The sequence below is a fragment of the Aspergillus stella-maris genome, assembly GCF_047715825.1.
Source record: "Aspergillus stella-maris strain CBS 113639 unplaced genomic scaffold BDV14scaffold_23, whole genome shotgun sequence".
In the NCBI taxonomy this organism is placed as follows: Eukaryota; Fungi; Ascomycota; class Eurotiomycetes; order Eurotiales; family Aspergillaceae; genus Aspergillus; species Aspergillus stella-maris.
Window position 1 is genome coordinate 291 of NW_027396817.1, and position 16282 is coordinate 16572.

The 16282-nt window shown below is 49.7% G+C and overlaps 7 protein-coding genes across 7 annotated transcripts; 1 reads left to right on the top strand and 6 right to left on the bottom strand.

Moving 5' to 3' along the window:
• Window positions 1-510: 510 nt before the first annotated feature.
• On the top strand, window positions 511-2566 carry BDV14DRAFT_208483 (amidohydrolase; the record flags this gene model as incomplete). Its single annotated transcript, XM_073775410.1, has 6 exons — window positions 511-520; window positions 983-1397; window positions 1439-1878; window positions 1948-2398; window positions 2429-2465; window positions 2516-2566. 6 exons carry the CDS (start codon window positions 511-513, stop codon window positions 2564-2566), a joined length of 1404 nt encoding a protein of 467 aa, XP_073628680.1.
• Window positions 2567-3193: 627 nt separating this feature from the next.
• On the bottom strand, window positions 3194-5057 carry BDV14DRAFT_208486 (Ras-GEF domain-containing protein). Its single transcript, XM_073775411.1, has 3 exons — window positions 4065-5057; window positions 3790-4006; window positions 3194-3731 (listed from the first exon to the last, which is right to left on the bottom strand). The coding sequence occupies exons 1-3, from the start codon at window positions 4899-4901 to the stop codon at window positions 3394-3396; spliced, it is 1392 nt and encodes a 463-aa protein (XP_073628681.1). The 5' UTR covers window positions 4902-5057; the 3' UTR covers window positions 3194-3393.
• Window positions 5058-5460: 403 nt separating this feature from the next.
• Window positions 5461-7492, bottom strand: BDV14DRAFT_189297 (major facilitator superfamily domain-containing protein; the record flags this gene model as incomplete). The annotated part of the gene is made up of 4 exons (XM_073771175.1): window positions 5461-6392; window positions 6457-6799; window positions 6862-7132; window positions 7215-7492. 4 exons carry the CDS (start codon window positions 7490-7492, stop codon window positions 5461-5463), a joined length of 1824 nt encoding a protein of 607 aa, XP_073628682.1.
• Window positions 7493-8637: 1145 nt separating this feature from the next.
• On the bottom strand, window positions 8638-9304 carry BDV14DRAFT_208491 (beta-class carbonic anhydrase; the record flags this gene model as incomplete). The annotated part of the gene is made up of 4 exons (XM_073775412.1): window positions 8638-8868; window positions 8923-9065; window positions 9120-9124; window positions 9207-9304. 4 exons carry the CDS (start codon window positions 9302-9304, stop codon window positions 8638-8640), a joined length of 477 nt encoding a protein of 158 aa, XP_073628683.1.
• A 400-nt stretch (window positions 9305-9704) lies between these two features.
• Window positions 9705-11248, bottom strand: BDV14DRAFT_189299 (acyl-CoA dehydrogenase/oxidase; the record flags this gene model as incomplete). The annotated part of the gene is made up of 8 exons (XM_073771176.1): window positions 9705-9757; window positions 9822-9950; window positions 10013-10147; window positions 10242-10455; window positions 10508-10641; window positions 10695-10867; window positions 10909-10960; window positions 10990-11248. 8 exons carry the CDS (start codon window positions 11246-11248, stop codon window positions 9705-9707), a joined length of 1149 nt encoding a protein of 382 aa, XP_073628684.1.
• Window positions 11249-12483: 1235 nt separating this feature from the next.
• BDV14DRAFT_189300 (alpha-L-arabinofuranosidase axhA-2) lies at window positions 12484-13437 on the bottom strand (the record flags this gene model as incomplete). Its single annotated transcript, XM_073771177.1, has 1 exon — window positions 12484-13437. One exon carries the CDS (start codon window positions 13435-13437, stop codon window positions 12484-12486), a length of 954 nt encoding a protein of 317 aa, XP_073628685.1.
• A 689-nt stretch (window positions 13438-14126) lies between these two features.
• Window positions 14127-15890, bottom strand: BDV14DRAFT_208492 (flavin-containing monooxygenase; the record flags this gene model as incomplete). The annotated part of the gene is made up of 3 exons (XM_073775413.1): window positions 14127-14482; window positions 14540-14670; window positions 14716-15890. 3 exons carry the CDS (start codon window positions 15888-15890, stop codon window positions 14127-14129), a joined length of 1662 nt encoding a protein of 553 aa, XP_073628686.1.
• Window positions 15891-16282: the final 392 nt, after the last annotated feature.

Genomic DNA, 16282 nt, shown 5'->3' on the forward strand with positions numbered 1-16282 from the left:
AACAATACGTCCATTGTTGCTGCTGACGAGGAGGCGGGGGTGACAACGGTCTCAGTCACCACTGGAAACAAGAAGGTACTAGCCGTTGCAGAGAGGCCTTCCGCGATCTAGATGTCTCTAATGTGTTATCAGCTCTCAATGCGTTGATAGTGCATATGAAGGCAGGCACAGAGGGTATTGTTTTCTAGTATCCTGCCTCTTGAGATACACAATATGTTTAAGGATTAATTGGCGAATGTAAGGACTGTCCGGCACCATTAGCGCTGCAGGCTATGCTCAGCTTCCGGTCACCCTTTACTGGTCTGCTATTGATTGAGGCTTAGCCTGAGGTGATAATGCCTTTCGGGCTTGTACTATCGAGAGGTCAGCTTACAGGTCAAGGACCTGTTCAATACCAAGCGCTTGATTCTACCTGTTTAAGTTTTTTTTTGGATGTGGTGAGACCCTCTCCAGTCTGATTAACAAATCGTAAAATCGCCGTCAGCTAGACGGCATTATCTACCCAGACACATGACTGGTGGCGCTGTACTTCCCCAGATTCGCGAATCCGTAGAGGTCAAACCCAAGTACGTGAAAAGACATTCAGTGGTCAATGCATCTACTCAGCTTGGCAATATAGCTGTACCTAGTTTGGCAGTTGGAGATGCCCTCTTTGAGCGAGGCAACCCAAGCCAAAAGGGCTGATCTGTTCCACCTATCATGGAAGCTCTAACCCCCCTCCTGTGTCCAGTATAAGGTTTGCAGTTCTTTGTTGACATAATCTAATCTACAAGGGATACGTGGCCCTATATGTCTCTGATTTTTTCTTTGTTCAAGACATCAGGCACAATCTCAAGGTTTCTGCTTTTCTCTTGTCATGGTGAGATTCGCCCGCCATTCTACGATTGTCGTTCGAGGGCTGCTGAAATTACTCTTTTCTTATTCCATAATAAGCAATCCTTGCACTCGAGTAAGAGGTCTTTTTCCTCGAGTATGTTGACAGTCTTCTGCCACGGTCGCATTTTTGCGCCATCTTTCAAAAAAGGTCGAGTTGAATTCGTGGATGGAATGATTATCGAGATTTTTCATGTTGGTCCCCTTGATGACATCGAGCTCCCCAGTGACACCAACGTTATTGATCTGGAGAATCGCATTGTAATTCCCGCCTTCATTGACGCCCATGCACACATTCTATACTACGGGCATTCCCTCCGCAAACTGAATCTCACCGATTGCACTTCCCTCGACCGAATCCGGGAGCCTATCACATTATATGCAAAAGCAAACCCATCAATCCCTCGGATTATGTGCCAGGGATGGTTTCAGTCAACAATCAACGGTGTTGCCCTTGCAAGCATGCTCGATGATCTTGACCTGCGAGCAATACTTATCGACTCTTTTGATTACCACTCCATGTGGTGCAATTATGCTGCCCTGGACGAAATGAAAGCACACACAGCTCCAGATTTTCCTGGGGCACGATTCATCGCGACAAACATGGTCGTGCCTCGGGCTTTCTTCAAGATCCTGCTCTCATCAAATTCGCTTGGTCGTTTGTGGAGAGTCTCTACTCTACCCATGACAAACTCAGGGCTCTAGACATGGCATTTTCTTCACACACTGCTGCAGGCTATACTTGGGTTGTCGATATGGCTATCAACGAGGAGACATGGAAGCTCCTTGCGCAGTATCGCCGAGATAGGCACGTCTCTTTCAACATTGCTGCCTACTGGCTTATTCCTTTTTCAAACGATCAACAAGCAAACCTCAGCTACGTTGACCGAGCTATTGAGCTAAATATGAAGTACAAGGCTCCTGGTTTTACTGTCGTCGGAATAAAGATTGTTTGCGACGGCGTCGTTGATGGGTGCACGGCTGTTCTACTGCAGCCATACAGTGGTCAATCGGACGAAATAGAACCTATTTGGCCAGGCGACACGCTGAAAGAAGTCATTCAGCGCACTTAAGCTGGAGGCATCCAATGCGCCATTCATGCCACCGGCGATAAAGCTGTCAACCAAGCCATCAATGTCTTAGCAGAAGTCGGCAGCCCCAGTCGACGACACAGGATTGAGCATCTCGATCTGACCACATCAGACGATGCAAAGCGTCTCGGCGAGCTGGGCATTACTGCTTCTATACAGCCAGTGCACTCTGATCCGACTCTCCTCAAGGCGTGGCCCAGTCTTACCGGTCCAGACCGGTGCGGGCGTGCCTTTGCGTACAAGGAGTTCTTGGACGGTGGTGCTCCTCTTGCTATTGGCACTGACGCACCCTCTGCCCGTCACCTCCCTTTTCCAAATCTATACAACGCCACTACCAGGCGTTCAGCTCTTGATCCGGAGTCCCGCAAAGCTATTAACCCCCATTTGGGCCTTAACTTAGCGCAGGCCGCTACTACCGCTACTACTAGCGCTGCGTATGCACGATTCGCTGATTAATGGACTAGTAGTTTAAAGAAGGGATTGAGCGCGGACTTTGTGGTTGTAGATTCGCAGTGGACGGCGAGACGCTTCTTGAAGCCAAAGTCTCCCAGACTTGGTATCGGGGAAAGAATGTGTACGATGCGGATGCTCATAGAACATAGATGCATACAATTAGAGAGAACTACGCTTGGAACCTCGTCTTGGAAGTTTGGAGTCGGAGAGTTCCCATTGTACCCAAGTAATTCGGTTATAAGTATACACAAGGGACCGAGCTCCAGGTAACAGCATAATAAACCTTCAGAGCAACAAGCTGGCTACACGACTTTGCTCCCTGTGTTTGAATAATTCAATAAGTCTTAATTTCAAGCGAAAGGCATGGATATTTCCAACCTCATTAGTATGCGCTGGTCGCTATTCAGCTAGAGCGGTTGATGCACAAATATGTTTCTGCTCAGCAACGAAACACCGCAAATACGCGACACTCGATTGCTGTAGTAGCCACTCGTCTGGTATGGTGCAGGGAAAATTGAGGAGACGTCCGAATCAGGTGCAGACTCTTGTAGTATGCCTCCTGTCCTTCTCTCATTAACTGTAATAGCCCCTTGTTTTCGACAGATCAGGGGTCTTGTGTCCCTAAGCCTAAGGTTATAGGTTCATGAATGCGTCTAGCCCACTTAATAACGAGCTTCAAGCCAACCACAACCATGGACCCGGCCAAAAGGCCTCGGTGCTCGGGATGTGATCTATAGATGCAAGATGGCCAGGGACAGGTAACCAGGAAGTCTCACAATAAGGTATTGGCTTGCGAGTACGCCAGTATTATTGACCCAGTCACAATTCAGTGCCAACAGGGCCAAATTTAACGCGTGGGGCGGCGGCAGGGGCGGTTATGCGAGATAATGGCAATGCATCCGATCATCGGCCGATGCAGCTACTCTCGCTGATCACTCCTGAAAGATGATCTGATCGATTAGATCTTGCGTGTCGTTCAATCGTCCAGAACCATGCACGCGACCACCATGGATGTCGTCATCCCCCCTGTTGCCGTATACGTGTCTCGCAATCTGCTCTCGTCCCCTCGGCCTCGTGGCTCTAGCTCGCAGCTCCTCTGCCACATCTCGTACACATCACCGGCTGATTGCAGCTGTGTAGCAAGATATTCCTGCAGCTCGGGCACAGGAAGCAAGCTGTAGGAAGCTTGCTTAAATCGTTGCACCTCGTGGATTGTCGATGCCAGCATTGTGTACTTTGAGATGTTGATAAAACCTTCTGGGCTTGTGGCTGCGTTCCCGTCTTCAATAAAGACCAAGTCTTTGAGGAAAAGCCCTGGTTCACAGTACCACAATTAGCAAACCAGATGAACGATGCACCCAAGATAACTCACCCAGGAAGGGAATGCATGGCGGTAGTGCACGCCGTACTGTATCACGGTAGACCAGGTAGTTTTGGTCACTTGAAATAAGAGCCTGCAGCGGCTCCAGGATCTTACAACTGCGCTCGGTGACCATCGCCCACGTCCGCCCAAGTCGGTAGATGGGGGTACTTTCCAGTCCAGACAGTATTGAGACCACCACAGAATAGTTCTGCAGCATATGACATTCCTGTACGAGCCAGTTCAGTCAAACCACCCGATTAGTGTGAGAACACTCTTCTACTTACGTTGGCCACATTAATGAGATGTCCTATGACCTGTGTCCGCTTCTTCAAGTCCGACTCCGCCAGTATCAGGGCATTAACCCAGCTGGATAGCTGGTTGAAATAGCGTATCAAAGCCCTCACATTTGGGGCCAGCGATGTGCCGTTTGAATTTTCCTTTCTTTGCCAGTTTTTGTTGAGAAGCTCGCTGAACTGAAGCTTGCCGAACATGGACGCCTCCATAAGGGTGAGCTGTCGCGCGATCTCTTTGGCATCAATTTTGAGGAACTGCAGCTTGCTGAGCTTTCGGGGTAGAATCGGCTTGGGGGGGTTGGAGATGGATGGCTGCGATCTCTTGGTTCGCTCAACGCCTGCAAGACGACACCGTATGATCTCGAGCAGCTGTTGCACTGCTCCGGACTCAGTCGCAGACAGCTCCCCTGCAAAGAGCTGGACAGCCAGTAAGGTCTTGTGCGTCTCAGTGCCTTCAGGCTCTATCCAGAAGCTTTCAAGCCATTGCCTCAGAACATTGACGACGCGCAACCGAATCAGAGGCTGGATTTCATTTATCCACGCTGCAGCATCCTCGGGACTTGATCCAAGGGGCGGTTCGCAATCGAAGCGCTCAAGAAGATGCTGAAGCAGCTCTGCACCTGTCGTAAAATATCGGTAGGTCGTCAAGAATGTGCGGTTGAATGAGGCATCGAGCTTGTCGTGGCGCGTAAGATGTTGGACCAGCGCTGGCAGTGCTCCAGCTTTCACCATCTCGACGTCCCCATGGTAGTCGTAAACAATCCTCTCCGGAGATTCAACGTGGTAAGATCCAGCGCCCATCTCTTCCTTCTTGTCTTTCTCTCCCATCGCGGGGGGTAAGCTCGACAAATAAAGGAGACTTCGGCGTTCTGCATCAGCCCAAGTTGCGTGTCTTTGCTGAAGCCCTGCTGCCGCAAGTGACGGGCACGGAGCAATTATCACCGCAGGCCCTCAAGGTCGAACATCGGCAACGTAATCATGCGTAGGATCATGTTCATGAAGGAAAGAGGTTCCATCGTTCCCTTGGGTAGCTATTAAGGTGGTGGGGTTCTGTGCGCAAGTCCAGTAGAGGATCCACTGACGCACACACGGCAAGTCTGGCCCTGCACGATGGCGTTGGCTCACTGGCTTTTCAAAGGACCGAGCGTTGTCCGGTCTCGGATTGGTACCCTTGTCGGTTTACAATTTGGTGGATCTCGACGCAAATCTGGTTCCGTGATCGTTTGTAGTCGTTCACATGGTCCTCGGTTATTATACACCTTGGTCAGACTGTAAGCCTCATCTACGCCATCATGTCTTATGAAAAAAATTGACTATTATAATTGATATTACACTGTCGCTGAAATACAAATGGGTATCTATTATCATTATTCAAACATTTCTGGGCTTAGAAGACAGTGCCCTTGACTTGCACCTTTTTTCTCAAGTCAATGTCCTTGATCATAATCGTCCAGGGAATGGCAAGAATCATGATCCCAACACCGACAGCGAGGAGTCTGAGTTCTGCATAGGCATAGGCCTCTTGGATCGCCGTTCGAACGGCACTGCCGACTGGGTATGAGGTTTGGGTGGCGAGGTCGTCGTAAATATTATCAAAGTTGGACATGGCCGACGCAGGGAGGTATCGGACTAGAGCTTTGGGGAATGTGCTCTGCCAGATGGATGTACTAATCGTAAGACCAGCAGAGTTTCCAATGGTCCCAACCACATTCAAGAGAGCCAGTGCTGTGGCAACATGCTGGTGGTCAACAGCAGCTAGAATCGCCAGCTGCTCAACAAGAATAAAGATGGAGCCGCCAATGGCAAGGAATACCTGGCACATCACCTGGTAGCCAACGCTCATATTTGGTTCGCGGAAGTAGATCATCAGTCCCTGCATGAGGATATAGAGGGGTATGGCAATCCAGAGTGTCCACTTGTACTTGCCAACGTGCCGGATGATCCAACCTGTAAACAACAATACAACGCCAGAAACAACGTCAAAGATATTATTGATGTAGTTCGCGGTAGCGATAGTCAGATTGTTATTCACTTGCAGCCATGATGTAAAGTAATAGCTCCAGCAATAGTTCGAGAGTTGGTATGTCGCATCCAGAAGAACAGCGCCGATGATTGTGCGATCGGTAAGCATGCGCCATTCGAAGAGAGGCACCGGAGCAATCCATTTCTCCCAAATGGCGAAGAAGAAGAGCATGGAAAAGCCAATCACTAGCATTGCGATGATATAGGAGGAAGCCCAGCCGTCGGGTGCATAGTCGGCGATGTCGAAGGGGAGTTGGAACAGCACGAGGCCAGCTGTGAAGATGAAAACGCCGAATACTATGGCTTTGAATTAGCTTACTCGTTATAGCAATCAAGTGCTATTATAGATGTCAGAACCTACAGTCAAATTGCACCGACCAATGCTGGATGCTCTCCCAGACCGTCCGACCGCTTGGTCTCTTCACTCGGTATCCTTCTCTCTGTGCCTTTATCAAGTTGTATTTGAGGATTCCGTATAACGGTAATGCGACAATGGGAGTAGCAATCGCCCAAGCGCCAAAGCCCCATCTCCAGGACACTTGATAGTAGAACTCGTCCGCCACTTTTGGTCCCGCAAAGGCTGTGATGATATATGGGGAGGAGGTGAAGGCGTACGCAAACGCTCGGTTTCGCAGAGTTGAGGCATCGGCCGTCACGACGTCGATCGCATATTCCATTCCGTATAATCCAACGTAGTAGAGGACCTGGATTTGTCTTGTCAGGAACAGCGCTGTGAGAACTGCCACCCAGACACTCTTTAACTTACATTGGCGGCGCAGTAAGCCTCAAAGGAATTGCATGCAGCCATAAGAACCAGCCCGAGAGTAAGGCAAAGAACCATGAAAAGAAGGCCTTCAGCACGACCCCAAACATCCATCAACTTTGCCATTGGAAGATATGTTGCTGCAGCGAAGGCGTCGCCAATAGCTGTAGGAAGAGCGGATAGCGAATGGGCTTGGAAGGAACTGGTGACATAGGGATTCAGACTGCTGGAAACGGACAACTGAAAGGCATTGACGAAATACAGGAACCAGATACTGTCACGATCGCATTGTTAGCTTCTGTTTGAAGCAGCCGCGAGGGCTCTGATCAACAGCAGAAGGAAGTCAGGTAACGCACTTGATGAACACCGCGATCAAGGTGCCTTTGGACCAGGTCAGGGTGACTGCTTCGACGTCTTGAACACCTCGCTGGGCATCTCTCGTTGGCAACGGCCCGGGCGAGTCGGCATTGCTGTCGGTTGATGGGGCTCCGTCTCTGGACCTCTGGTTCCCAAATCCTTTGCCGTCACGAATTGAGCTCAAGTCGATGGAGCCGCTCTCAGTCCCCTCGTTCTCGTCGGTGGACATGCGACGAAAGACCGTACGGGCTCTGCGGACCAAGGGACGCACACCCATTCTGGCTGATTCTGATAAAGAAGCACGAGCATGAACAGGAGTCAAGAGTCAAGAGGCAAGAGTCAAGAGGCAAGAGTCATAAGAGGAATGAGATGTCAAACAAGCACCGAAGTCGGATGCTTGTTCCTCGTAAAGTGGCAGCGTCTCCCGCGTGCACCGGGCGTCATGGATGTGTTTCGCGAGCATTAGCACCCAATGACAGACTGAAGGCAGTGTCAGAGACTTACCGACTAGTCATAAGTTGCGCATAGTGGGGGAGTGGGTATATTCTAGCAATGTTATTAGTCAGAGTGGGTATATTCTAGTAATATTACTAGCCAGAGGGGGGTTGACATCCCGTGCCAAGCCCTACTCTTCATCTGATAATCTTATCTGATCATCTGCTCTGACTCGGATCGACCATGTCCGGCCTCTTCCTGCTTTATTTGCTTCTGTGCGATCCTGTAAGAATTTTCCAGCCATCGTGGGCAGTTGCCAGGTGTGGAAGTGGCAGAGAGAGTCACTGTGGGCGGGCGGCAATGGCGGCTGCTGCTGCACAAAAAAAAAATTATCGTAATTTTTCCCGTTGATAGATAAATTCTATGTTGTCTGATGATATTATGTATATTTACTAATATATTTTGGAGCATTTCTTGATCAACTCTATGAGATGAAACATCGATCTACACTACTCCAATCTGTAAAGACACCTTGTTGAGAAACAAGTGTCATATTCATCATTAAGGACGTCAGAGGATACACCGTCAATCCATTCCTCAGTGCATAAGTCCAACCAGGTTCCCGTTGACTGGAACGAACGGCGTCCTTTGCACTACCTTGGTCCCCGACACTACTCTATTAAAGCTTTGCTGCGGGTCAGCGCCGTGGACACTAGTATCGAGCCATCTGGAGATCAATAGCAGTTTATATAGCGTAATGGTCACTTCTGACGAATTGAACCCTGGAAGAGAAATCGGAAAGAATCCGTTATGGTCATGAGGGTTCTAGGACAGTATATCGAATTCTTCCCCCGGAAAGAAGTCTGAGGCGTATCGCCATGTACTACAAGCTATTAACGTTCGTTCAATGGGCCTGCTGTCCCCTTTAGAATACCACCCCGTGTAGGATGGATGTACAAAGCATACAAGCCCGTCATCCCAGTTAAACTACACCCACTTGACCTTTGTCATCTTCCTATTCTCCGCGTGATAAATGTATCCAGTAATTGGAACGATAAGAAGACTGGGTTCCTGCTCGATTCTCCTCATGTCATCAAGGACGCTAGCTTCCAGATCTCTGAACCATAGGAAGGCGATGTGATCTGCATCTTGTTCCAGCTCCGATCGAATCTTCTGTCGTAGGGAGTCGTCTGAGAAAGTCAGCATCCCACAGTATGTCTATACATTGTTAGCTTTTGGGCTGGATATCCGATGAGCAGGATGGTATTGTACATGATGCACCAGCACAATCTCTCGAGTCCCCAGAAGCTGCTGTGATATTATGAGGCTGCTAATCGCATCAAGGGCCCGCCCGCCCGCATTGCGGATGACAGGGGCGTCGCCCTCTTCCAACCCTAGGAGTTTGGCCGGATCTGCTAGATTAGCATCCCATGCCGGGGTCAAATGCCATCATTGCAGAAAGACCCTACCAAGCCTAGCATCCATGCCACAACTGCCACCTTTCTGATAATCCAAGTCAGGGTTCATCTTTATTCCGCGCACTCGGAAGGGCTTACCGAGCTGGGGGCAGCGCCAGGTGGCCCTTATTGAAGGTTGCCGAATATTGTTCGTTTGCAGCCTCAAATTCCGGCGCCTGGGAGAAAACAAAAGACATCTTGTAATATGGCCTTCAAATGCGCTGGCTGCGGTGGTCAATTCCTCGGCCCAGGGCTCGGTGCCAATGCTTTATGGGCTGAGCTATAGCAGTTGCGTGATTGGAGTCAACGATGAGCTGAGGCGCACTAACAGAATCCAGATGTATTACGAAGTGATCAGTTATATTTTGAATTATTGGAGCGTTCAAGGCGTATTTTGTTGTTTTTGAGCGTTCTTTGGGCTTACCATTTTAGCTCAAGCTACTTCAATCACACCCACTGGTTATTCAATTGCTATCATGACCCCAAAACTAATCCCAGACATTATACATAGTACCAACTTTTCTCTGAGTTTGTAGCTGCAGAAGGCCAAATTACTTAGGTGTACCAGCTGGGCGCAGGGACTTTTTCTAGCAACGCCTATGGGCCCACCTCGCGGAACTTATAGGAAATCGGGTCATGCAGGCTGTGAACTGCGCGGTGGATTCCAGTTAGCCAGAAGCCACGAGGGCACAAGAATGCAATTTAAAAACCTACCTCGAGTGTTCCTCCAGAATCTGTCAAATCCGTACTTGCTCAGGCTTCCGCTGGCTCCAACAAACTCGAAAATCTTGGAAGAAACTTCCAACGCTGTTTCCATAGCTTGCGACTTAGAGGCAGCCACTTCTGTAATACAGGTCAGCTACTATCCTGCCCCTTCAGGACAGAGTGTTGTTCTAAAGACTTACGGACAGCCAATTTGCCCCGGGTGTCCTTGGTCAATGTTTCCCGGGGGGCGTGTATGGCCTCAGAGACCCGCTCAGCCGTGCGATCAACAAGTGCTTCGGTGGCCCAGATCTTTGCTTGGAGTCTGCCATACCCCTCTAGAATATACTATTTAAGTGTTAGCTCTTCTTGTTGCTGTTTTGGATGCAAGATTTAGCCATTCTTCGGTGGCCGCAGTTTTGTTGTCGCCACCATAAGACCATGTCCGAGTTCTGGTCCTCGTATACTCAGCAGCTGTCTCCAAGGCCCCAGTTGCAGCACCAATATAAACTGCCGCAAATTGCAACTGAACCCGAGGTGATATAAAGTCGTGGTAAACGTCCCTTGTAGTGAGCTTCTTGTCAACAAATCCTGCAGCCTCTGACCAGGGTACCTTGACATTGTTTATCACACAGCCTCCGGATTCCTGAGTTTTGGCATTAGCAGATCTCATTCGCCAGCTAAGAAGTAGATCTCACTGTAAGTCTTTGTCCAATGACATCCCAGTCTCCCTTGAAGGTTACTCCCGGGCGCTTCGTCGGCACATAAGCAAACACATGCGTGCCGTGTTGAAGCACACTTTCTAGAACCGTGATATCGCTAATGACACCCCCTGTCCTGAACGTTAGTGCTCTGATTTTCCCGGTTCAAGGAGGATTCCCCGACCTCTTGAGAAGAACTTGTCGCCGTTGAAAACAAGATCGAGCCCAGCGTCCTCAGCCACTATAGCGGCATTGCGTGGATTTACTGCGCCTCCCAAGCAGTAGTTGCCTTCAGTAAACTCGCGAAGCCATCGTTCGGTTTGTTTGGGCGTTCCCAATATCTGGCTGCTCCAGAACCTGGCATTGCAGTTAGTGATCACCTGGACGGCGTGCTTTACTTTGACATACCACGAAAATGATTTCCAAGAAGATGACCAATACTGGCATCAGCTTTGGCAAGTTCCGAAATGACCTTGTACTGTACGAGGTCTGCCAGGCCTCCCCAGCGCCTCCATACTTGCGTGGACCGAGCAAGTTCACCAATTCGGCGTCCTTCAATAATTGCACTTCGGGAAACGGCGCCTTCGACGCTGAATCGCGCTCAACCGCGTCAATTTTGAGATTAGAGGATGCTTCTCGCGCTCGCTGTATCCATTCTTCGCGGCCATCTGGTTTTGGCAGAGCCTTCCACCGCAAGGCGGCGATCGCTCGAGCTTGTTCTGCTTTGAAGCCTTGCATTTTGGATGATGGCAGTGGCAGGAAGTGAGGATAATATGAGATCTGAAAGAACTAATGCTAAAGCTCAAGCTGATTTACCAGATATTACGTATCCGCAATCTCCAGTCTGCCGGGCCCTGGACAACGCCAAATGCTGTTTCTGTCGAGTCATGACTCGCACTTTTCACCTTTTCCAACGAAGATACTGGTCGGAGAAGCCGTATTCAGTATAGACATTGCTTTCAACCAATGAGAGAAGGTCCAATGCGGCACAGCACAATCCTGGCTGTTATCTCGTCACTTTAACCTCACTTGTGCCACTGGCCCTACTATGGCGTGCTGCCCCGGCCTTATTCGGCCCTGGAGCAGCATCCGGTGCACGTAAGATGATTATATGTAGTCATGCAGGTACAGAATCCCAGTGTCAGGCAAGCGAGTATTGGTAAAGATCCCTGTTTTTGTCCAGTATTTCATGCGAAGCCAACATGGCCGATCACATCTTTCAGTGCATGTACTCTGTTCTGGCAAAAGCAAAGCAAGTACGCTGTCACGATAGTGCCTACCCTCACCTCGATCGCCAGCATTGGCACCTGGATCGGGGTGGCCTACCGGCGAGAAGGCACTGCTGACGTTGCAACATTACCAGACTTTTATCCTTGCGTCGCTGGCAAGATGTTTGCCCTGACCGCGCCCATCTTATTGACCCCCCTTGTAACTTATCTCCACCCCGAGAACTACGACTTTGTCAAGTTTCAAGAGATCAAACTGGTCGATGACAGCAGTATATCTAGCTCTGAAAAGACAGCAGCTAGCAGTAGCAATGCGGCCATACCAGAGATAAGCGATTCCATTGCTACAGTTGACCAGGAGCGAATCGAGCTTCTTCGAGCGCGCAACATTGCTCTTGGTGCCGCGCTATTTATCGCTATTTCCATGACTATCCTCTGGCCTATTCCCATGTAAGAAACAGGGTATATCTTCTCTGAGGGTTTCTTTACAGGATGGATTGTGTTTACATTTATTTGGGGGTTCTTCGGGGCCATGGTCATTACTTGTCTACCTTTATGGCAAAGTCGGCAGCAACACCGCACATTCTTTGTTGTAGTACTCCGCGGTTTCTGTAAAGCACTAGAGGTGCATGTATGTCTGGATTAAGGCTTCGCGGAAATGGAACGAAAGATTGTCTTTTATAAGCTATACCTACTCAATACTTTGTTACCACTAGCATAATGGCACGGAGATTGCTATCACGACGTTCATTGCAGAGTCAAGACCCCCGGCCTGTAGGGCAGGAGGTTGTAGTCAACGTCGGAGCTGGGATCACGCCCCTGGTAGAGCAACTGAAGGTTGCAGGGGTCAATGGTGTTTGTCTGGTCGGGGTTGGTGCGCACAAGATCGCCATGGCTGATATCGTCTGTCCAGGTGGCGCCACTGTTGGCTTTTCCAGCAAAGGGCTGGCTTTCAGTAGCAGCTTGCGGTGTCCAGGAGCCGCCCAGATTGTCTGCAGTGAAAGACCGGAAATATCGCCCGTTGGCCCCAATGGCCTCGACGATCAAGAGGTACTGGCTCTGCCCTTCGACGGTATATACCTGAACTGCCTCGAACAGATTCTCTCGCGTGTCGCTCAGGATTATCTCGGATTCTGTTCCAAAGTCGCCTGGAAAATTCTCAATGGGCATACTAGCTCTATAGATGTTGCCGTTATCTCCCGCAAAGAATAGATACATAGTCGTGTCATCGCCAATGACTGTCTGGTCAATGACACCAGTTTCAGAGTCGGAAATCGTTCCAGAGAAGAGCGGCTGGGCTGCTGACCAGCCATTTGCGTCGGTTGGGTCACTTGATGTCTTGTACGAGAATGCTGCCGGGCCCCATTGGTATGCAAGGATCCAGACGTCTTGCGGTTCAAAGTAAAAGAGCGTCGGTGCAACAGTGCCCTCATTCATGGCATTCTGGCTTGTTGACGCCATCTCTGACCAGTCCGAAAACAGGCCAAAGTTGAGCGAACCCCAGCCAGATGCTGAATCGTAATATGAGGCATACACCATGTACTGGTCGTTGTAGACCACGGCGGTGAAGTCTTTAAGAGACGCCCATCCTGACTGGGGCTCTGCGAGTGCTTCGGATGATGTCCAGCTGTAGGACGAAGGAAGTGCACATTGCGCTGCTACCTTCGGTGTCAACGTGAACAGGGCAGGTAGAAGCGACATTAAGCTTGCAAAGATCATATTGGAGGCTGGAATGAGAAGTTGAGAGTCGGAAACGCAAGTGAAAAGGACTGCTTCATATCGCCCGTATTGTCGTCCTCGTAATCGTACATCATTGCCTTTTGTATCAAGCCTTACCTCCTCGGACACGGGCAAGTGTCGGCTCTGGCATGCACCAAATATACAAGACAGGAGGCGAAGTCCACTCTGAAATTAATCTATTTGGTGTCATCAAGCGGAGCCTGAAACAGCGCCATTGTCTAACCTTCGAATCACCCTTGTATCTGCATTTAGCCGCGATCAGACCATGTGCCTTGCTGGATATTCTGTTCTATACTAGGCTGAAGACCCCTTCCAGGGGCTTCGTCTAGCAGTGGAGCACTTTCAGCCAGGTATTATTGATGATTGTGCATTGGCAAAATTCATATAGCCTAATTCGTTTGTTCTCCCCGCTGAAGCTGGAGCATGTCTCAGCCTCTTTGCCTTGCACAGATTGTTTTCTTGATCTATTCCATACACTCTTATTGAACAGGGGCTATAGAGGTAGGACCCATGCCTTGGAAACAACCAGCCAAGAGTTGTTTCCGCCATGCGTATGCATTGGCATGGACGCATAGATCCCAGTTATCGAGGGCTGCATCAAGTATAGCCATGCAGTGCAGAACTCTACTTAGCCTATACACGACAATAGATTACACCTGGCTAAAAATCCTCCCCTGAGTCCCCAGTCGTGGGTCTTTCTTGACAACGAAACCTTTCCAGTCGTCGAGAGCCTCCCTGCACTCGGTCTCGTAGTTCCCAATGCCTCTAATGTATGTCACAATCTCCTTTTTCTTCCCAGGGATATTGGCCCTGGTCCACCACGAGTCTGTGTTGGCAAACAAGGTATGTTTCGCAGTCTGATCCATTGCTGCTCTCCACTTATCCTCTGCTTCGGTCGTCGGCTCAATGGTTTGAAGACCCTCGTTTTCCATCTTTGCGATGGCATCGACAATAAAATCAACCTGGCATTCAAGGATAGTAGGTCCGTTTGAAAGCGCCGTCGGTGCTGCACAGGTTACCGTTTGCTGACTTTCTGCATTACGTTTGCTAGGGAAGAACATACCATGGGGACTATAACTCAGGAAGCAGTTAGGAAATCCGGAGATGAGCATACCCAGGTACGTACGAATGCCCTTCGACCAGATGTTCTTTAGGTCAACACCGTCTTTGCTCTTGATGTTCATGGTCGCGACCCTGGGGTGTCAGGATACCTTTTACTCATGACAAGGCAGTACTTACGATCCGGTGAAGCTCTCAAACCCAGTTGCGAAGACCACGTAGTCGAACTCTCGGTGCTCTCCGTCCATTGTCCTGATACCATTTTCGACGAAGCTTTCAAAGGGCGTCTGCAACAATGGCACGATTTCAATATTATCTTGATCCAAGCACTCATAGAAGTCGGCTTCCAGAGGAGACCGGCGAGTAAAGATTGCGTATGGAGGCTCGACAGGCGCCATCAAGTCTCGCTTGACAGGATTCTTGAACCTCGCGCGTGTTTTCTGCGCCCAAAAGTCATAGGCCGTTCTTGACGCTTTTTCATCAAGAAGTACTTCGGTGAAGTTACCAAGAGCAAAGTGGAAGGCACTCGATTTCCACAGCATTTCATAATACTCATTGCGCTCGGCGTCTGACAGGTCGGAAATTCGCTGTTTTGGAGGAGTCAAAGGAAATCCACTGGCCGATTTTCGTCCAGCATCAAACAGCACTTTGAAGTAAGGCTTCAGTTTGTCTTGTTCCATTTGCGTCAGCGGACCGTTGCCCATTGGAAGACACAAACTGGGTCGTCGCATGAACATCGACAATCGACCTGCTTTCTTAGACAACTCTTGCACGATCTGGACACTGGTCGCGCCGGCACCGATTACTGCTACCCTCTTCCCAGTAACGTCGACGTCAGTCGGCCAGGCAGCAGAGTGGTATACTTTGCCCTTGTACTTCTCAAGACCTTGGAACTCAGGCCAGTGCTGGCGATGGAGAAGGCCAGTGAATTGACATAGGTATTTCGCTGTGCCAATATGTCCGGCCTCTGTTGTGACTGTCCATCGCGATGTTACTTGATCCCATATGGCCGAGTTGACTCGCGCGTTGAACTGGATGTCTTTGCGTAGATCAAGGCGGCGGTCAACATGTGCTAGGTATCGGCGAATCTCTTCACTAGATGGGAACCTTTCAGCGAACTGGAAGTCCTTCCACACCTCAGGCAGGCTGAGTTGATAGTATGGCCACTCAGAGTCAACCCGTGCACCGGGGTACCGATTCCAGTACCAAACCCCTCCGATGTCCCCTCCTGCTTCGAAGACATTGACCTTTAGACCCAGACTGCGCAGTTTGTGGAGCCCATACAGCCCGCTGAAGCCGGCGCCGACAATGATGGCGTCGCAGTGAAAAGTGCTGTTTTCCTGGATGGAACCCATAGTTATCTATACGACCATATCCGGTTCATCACTCTCGAATGCAACTTCATTATTATAACCTCGCCCACTGCGGGGTCTCGGTCAGGGCAAGACCAACGACCGAGGTCAACACCTTCCCGTCGCCACTGACCAATGCGGGGTTGTTCTTTGTTTCTTTAATGAATATGCAGATTAAGTGTCAACCTGCAGCTCCAGGGGCATGCGCTGCATAAGTTTTATGCAATGTGCACAACTCGGGCACAAAGTTATGCATATGGAGCTATGCATTATGCAATTATCCAGTCACCTCCGTTCAGTCAGTACAGAGTACTTTACTACTACAAGACAGTAAAGGCTATGTTCTCCAAACTGTTCCTGGACTTTCCATACTCTGTATCCCCAAGTTAGAGTAA

Coding starts and splice junctions, on each gene's coding strand:
- BDV14DRAFT_208486 (XM_073775411.1), bottom strand. CDS start 4,901: ATGGGAGAGAAAGACAAGAAGGAAGAGATGGGCGCTGGATCTTACCAC. Junction 4,007..4,064: donor ATCTCATTAATGTGGCCAAC/GTAAGTAGAAGA, acceptor TGGCTCGTACAG/GAATGTCATATGCTGCAGAA. Junction 3,732..3,789: donor GCCATGCATTCCCTTCCTGG/GTGAGTTATCTT, acceptor ACTGTGAACCAG/GGCTTTTCCTCAAAGACTTG.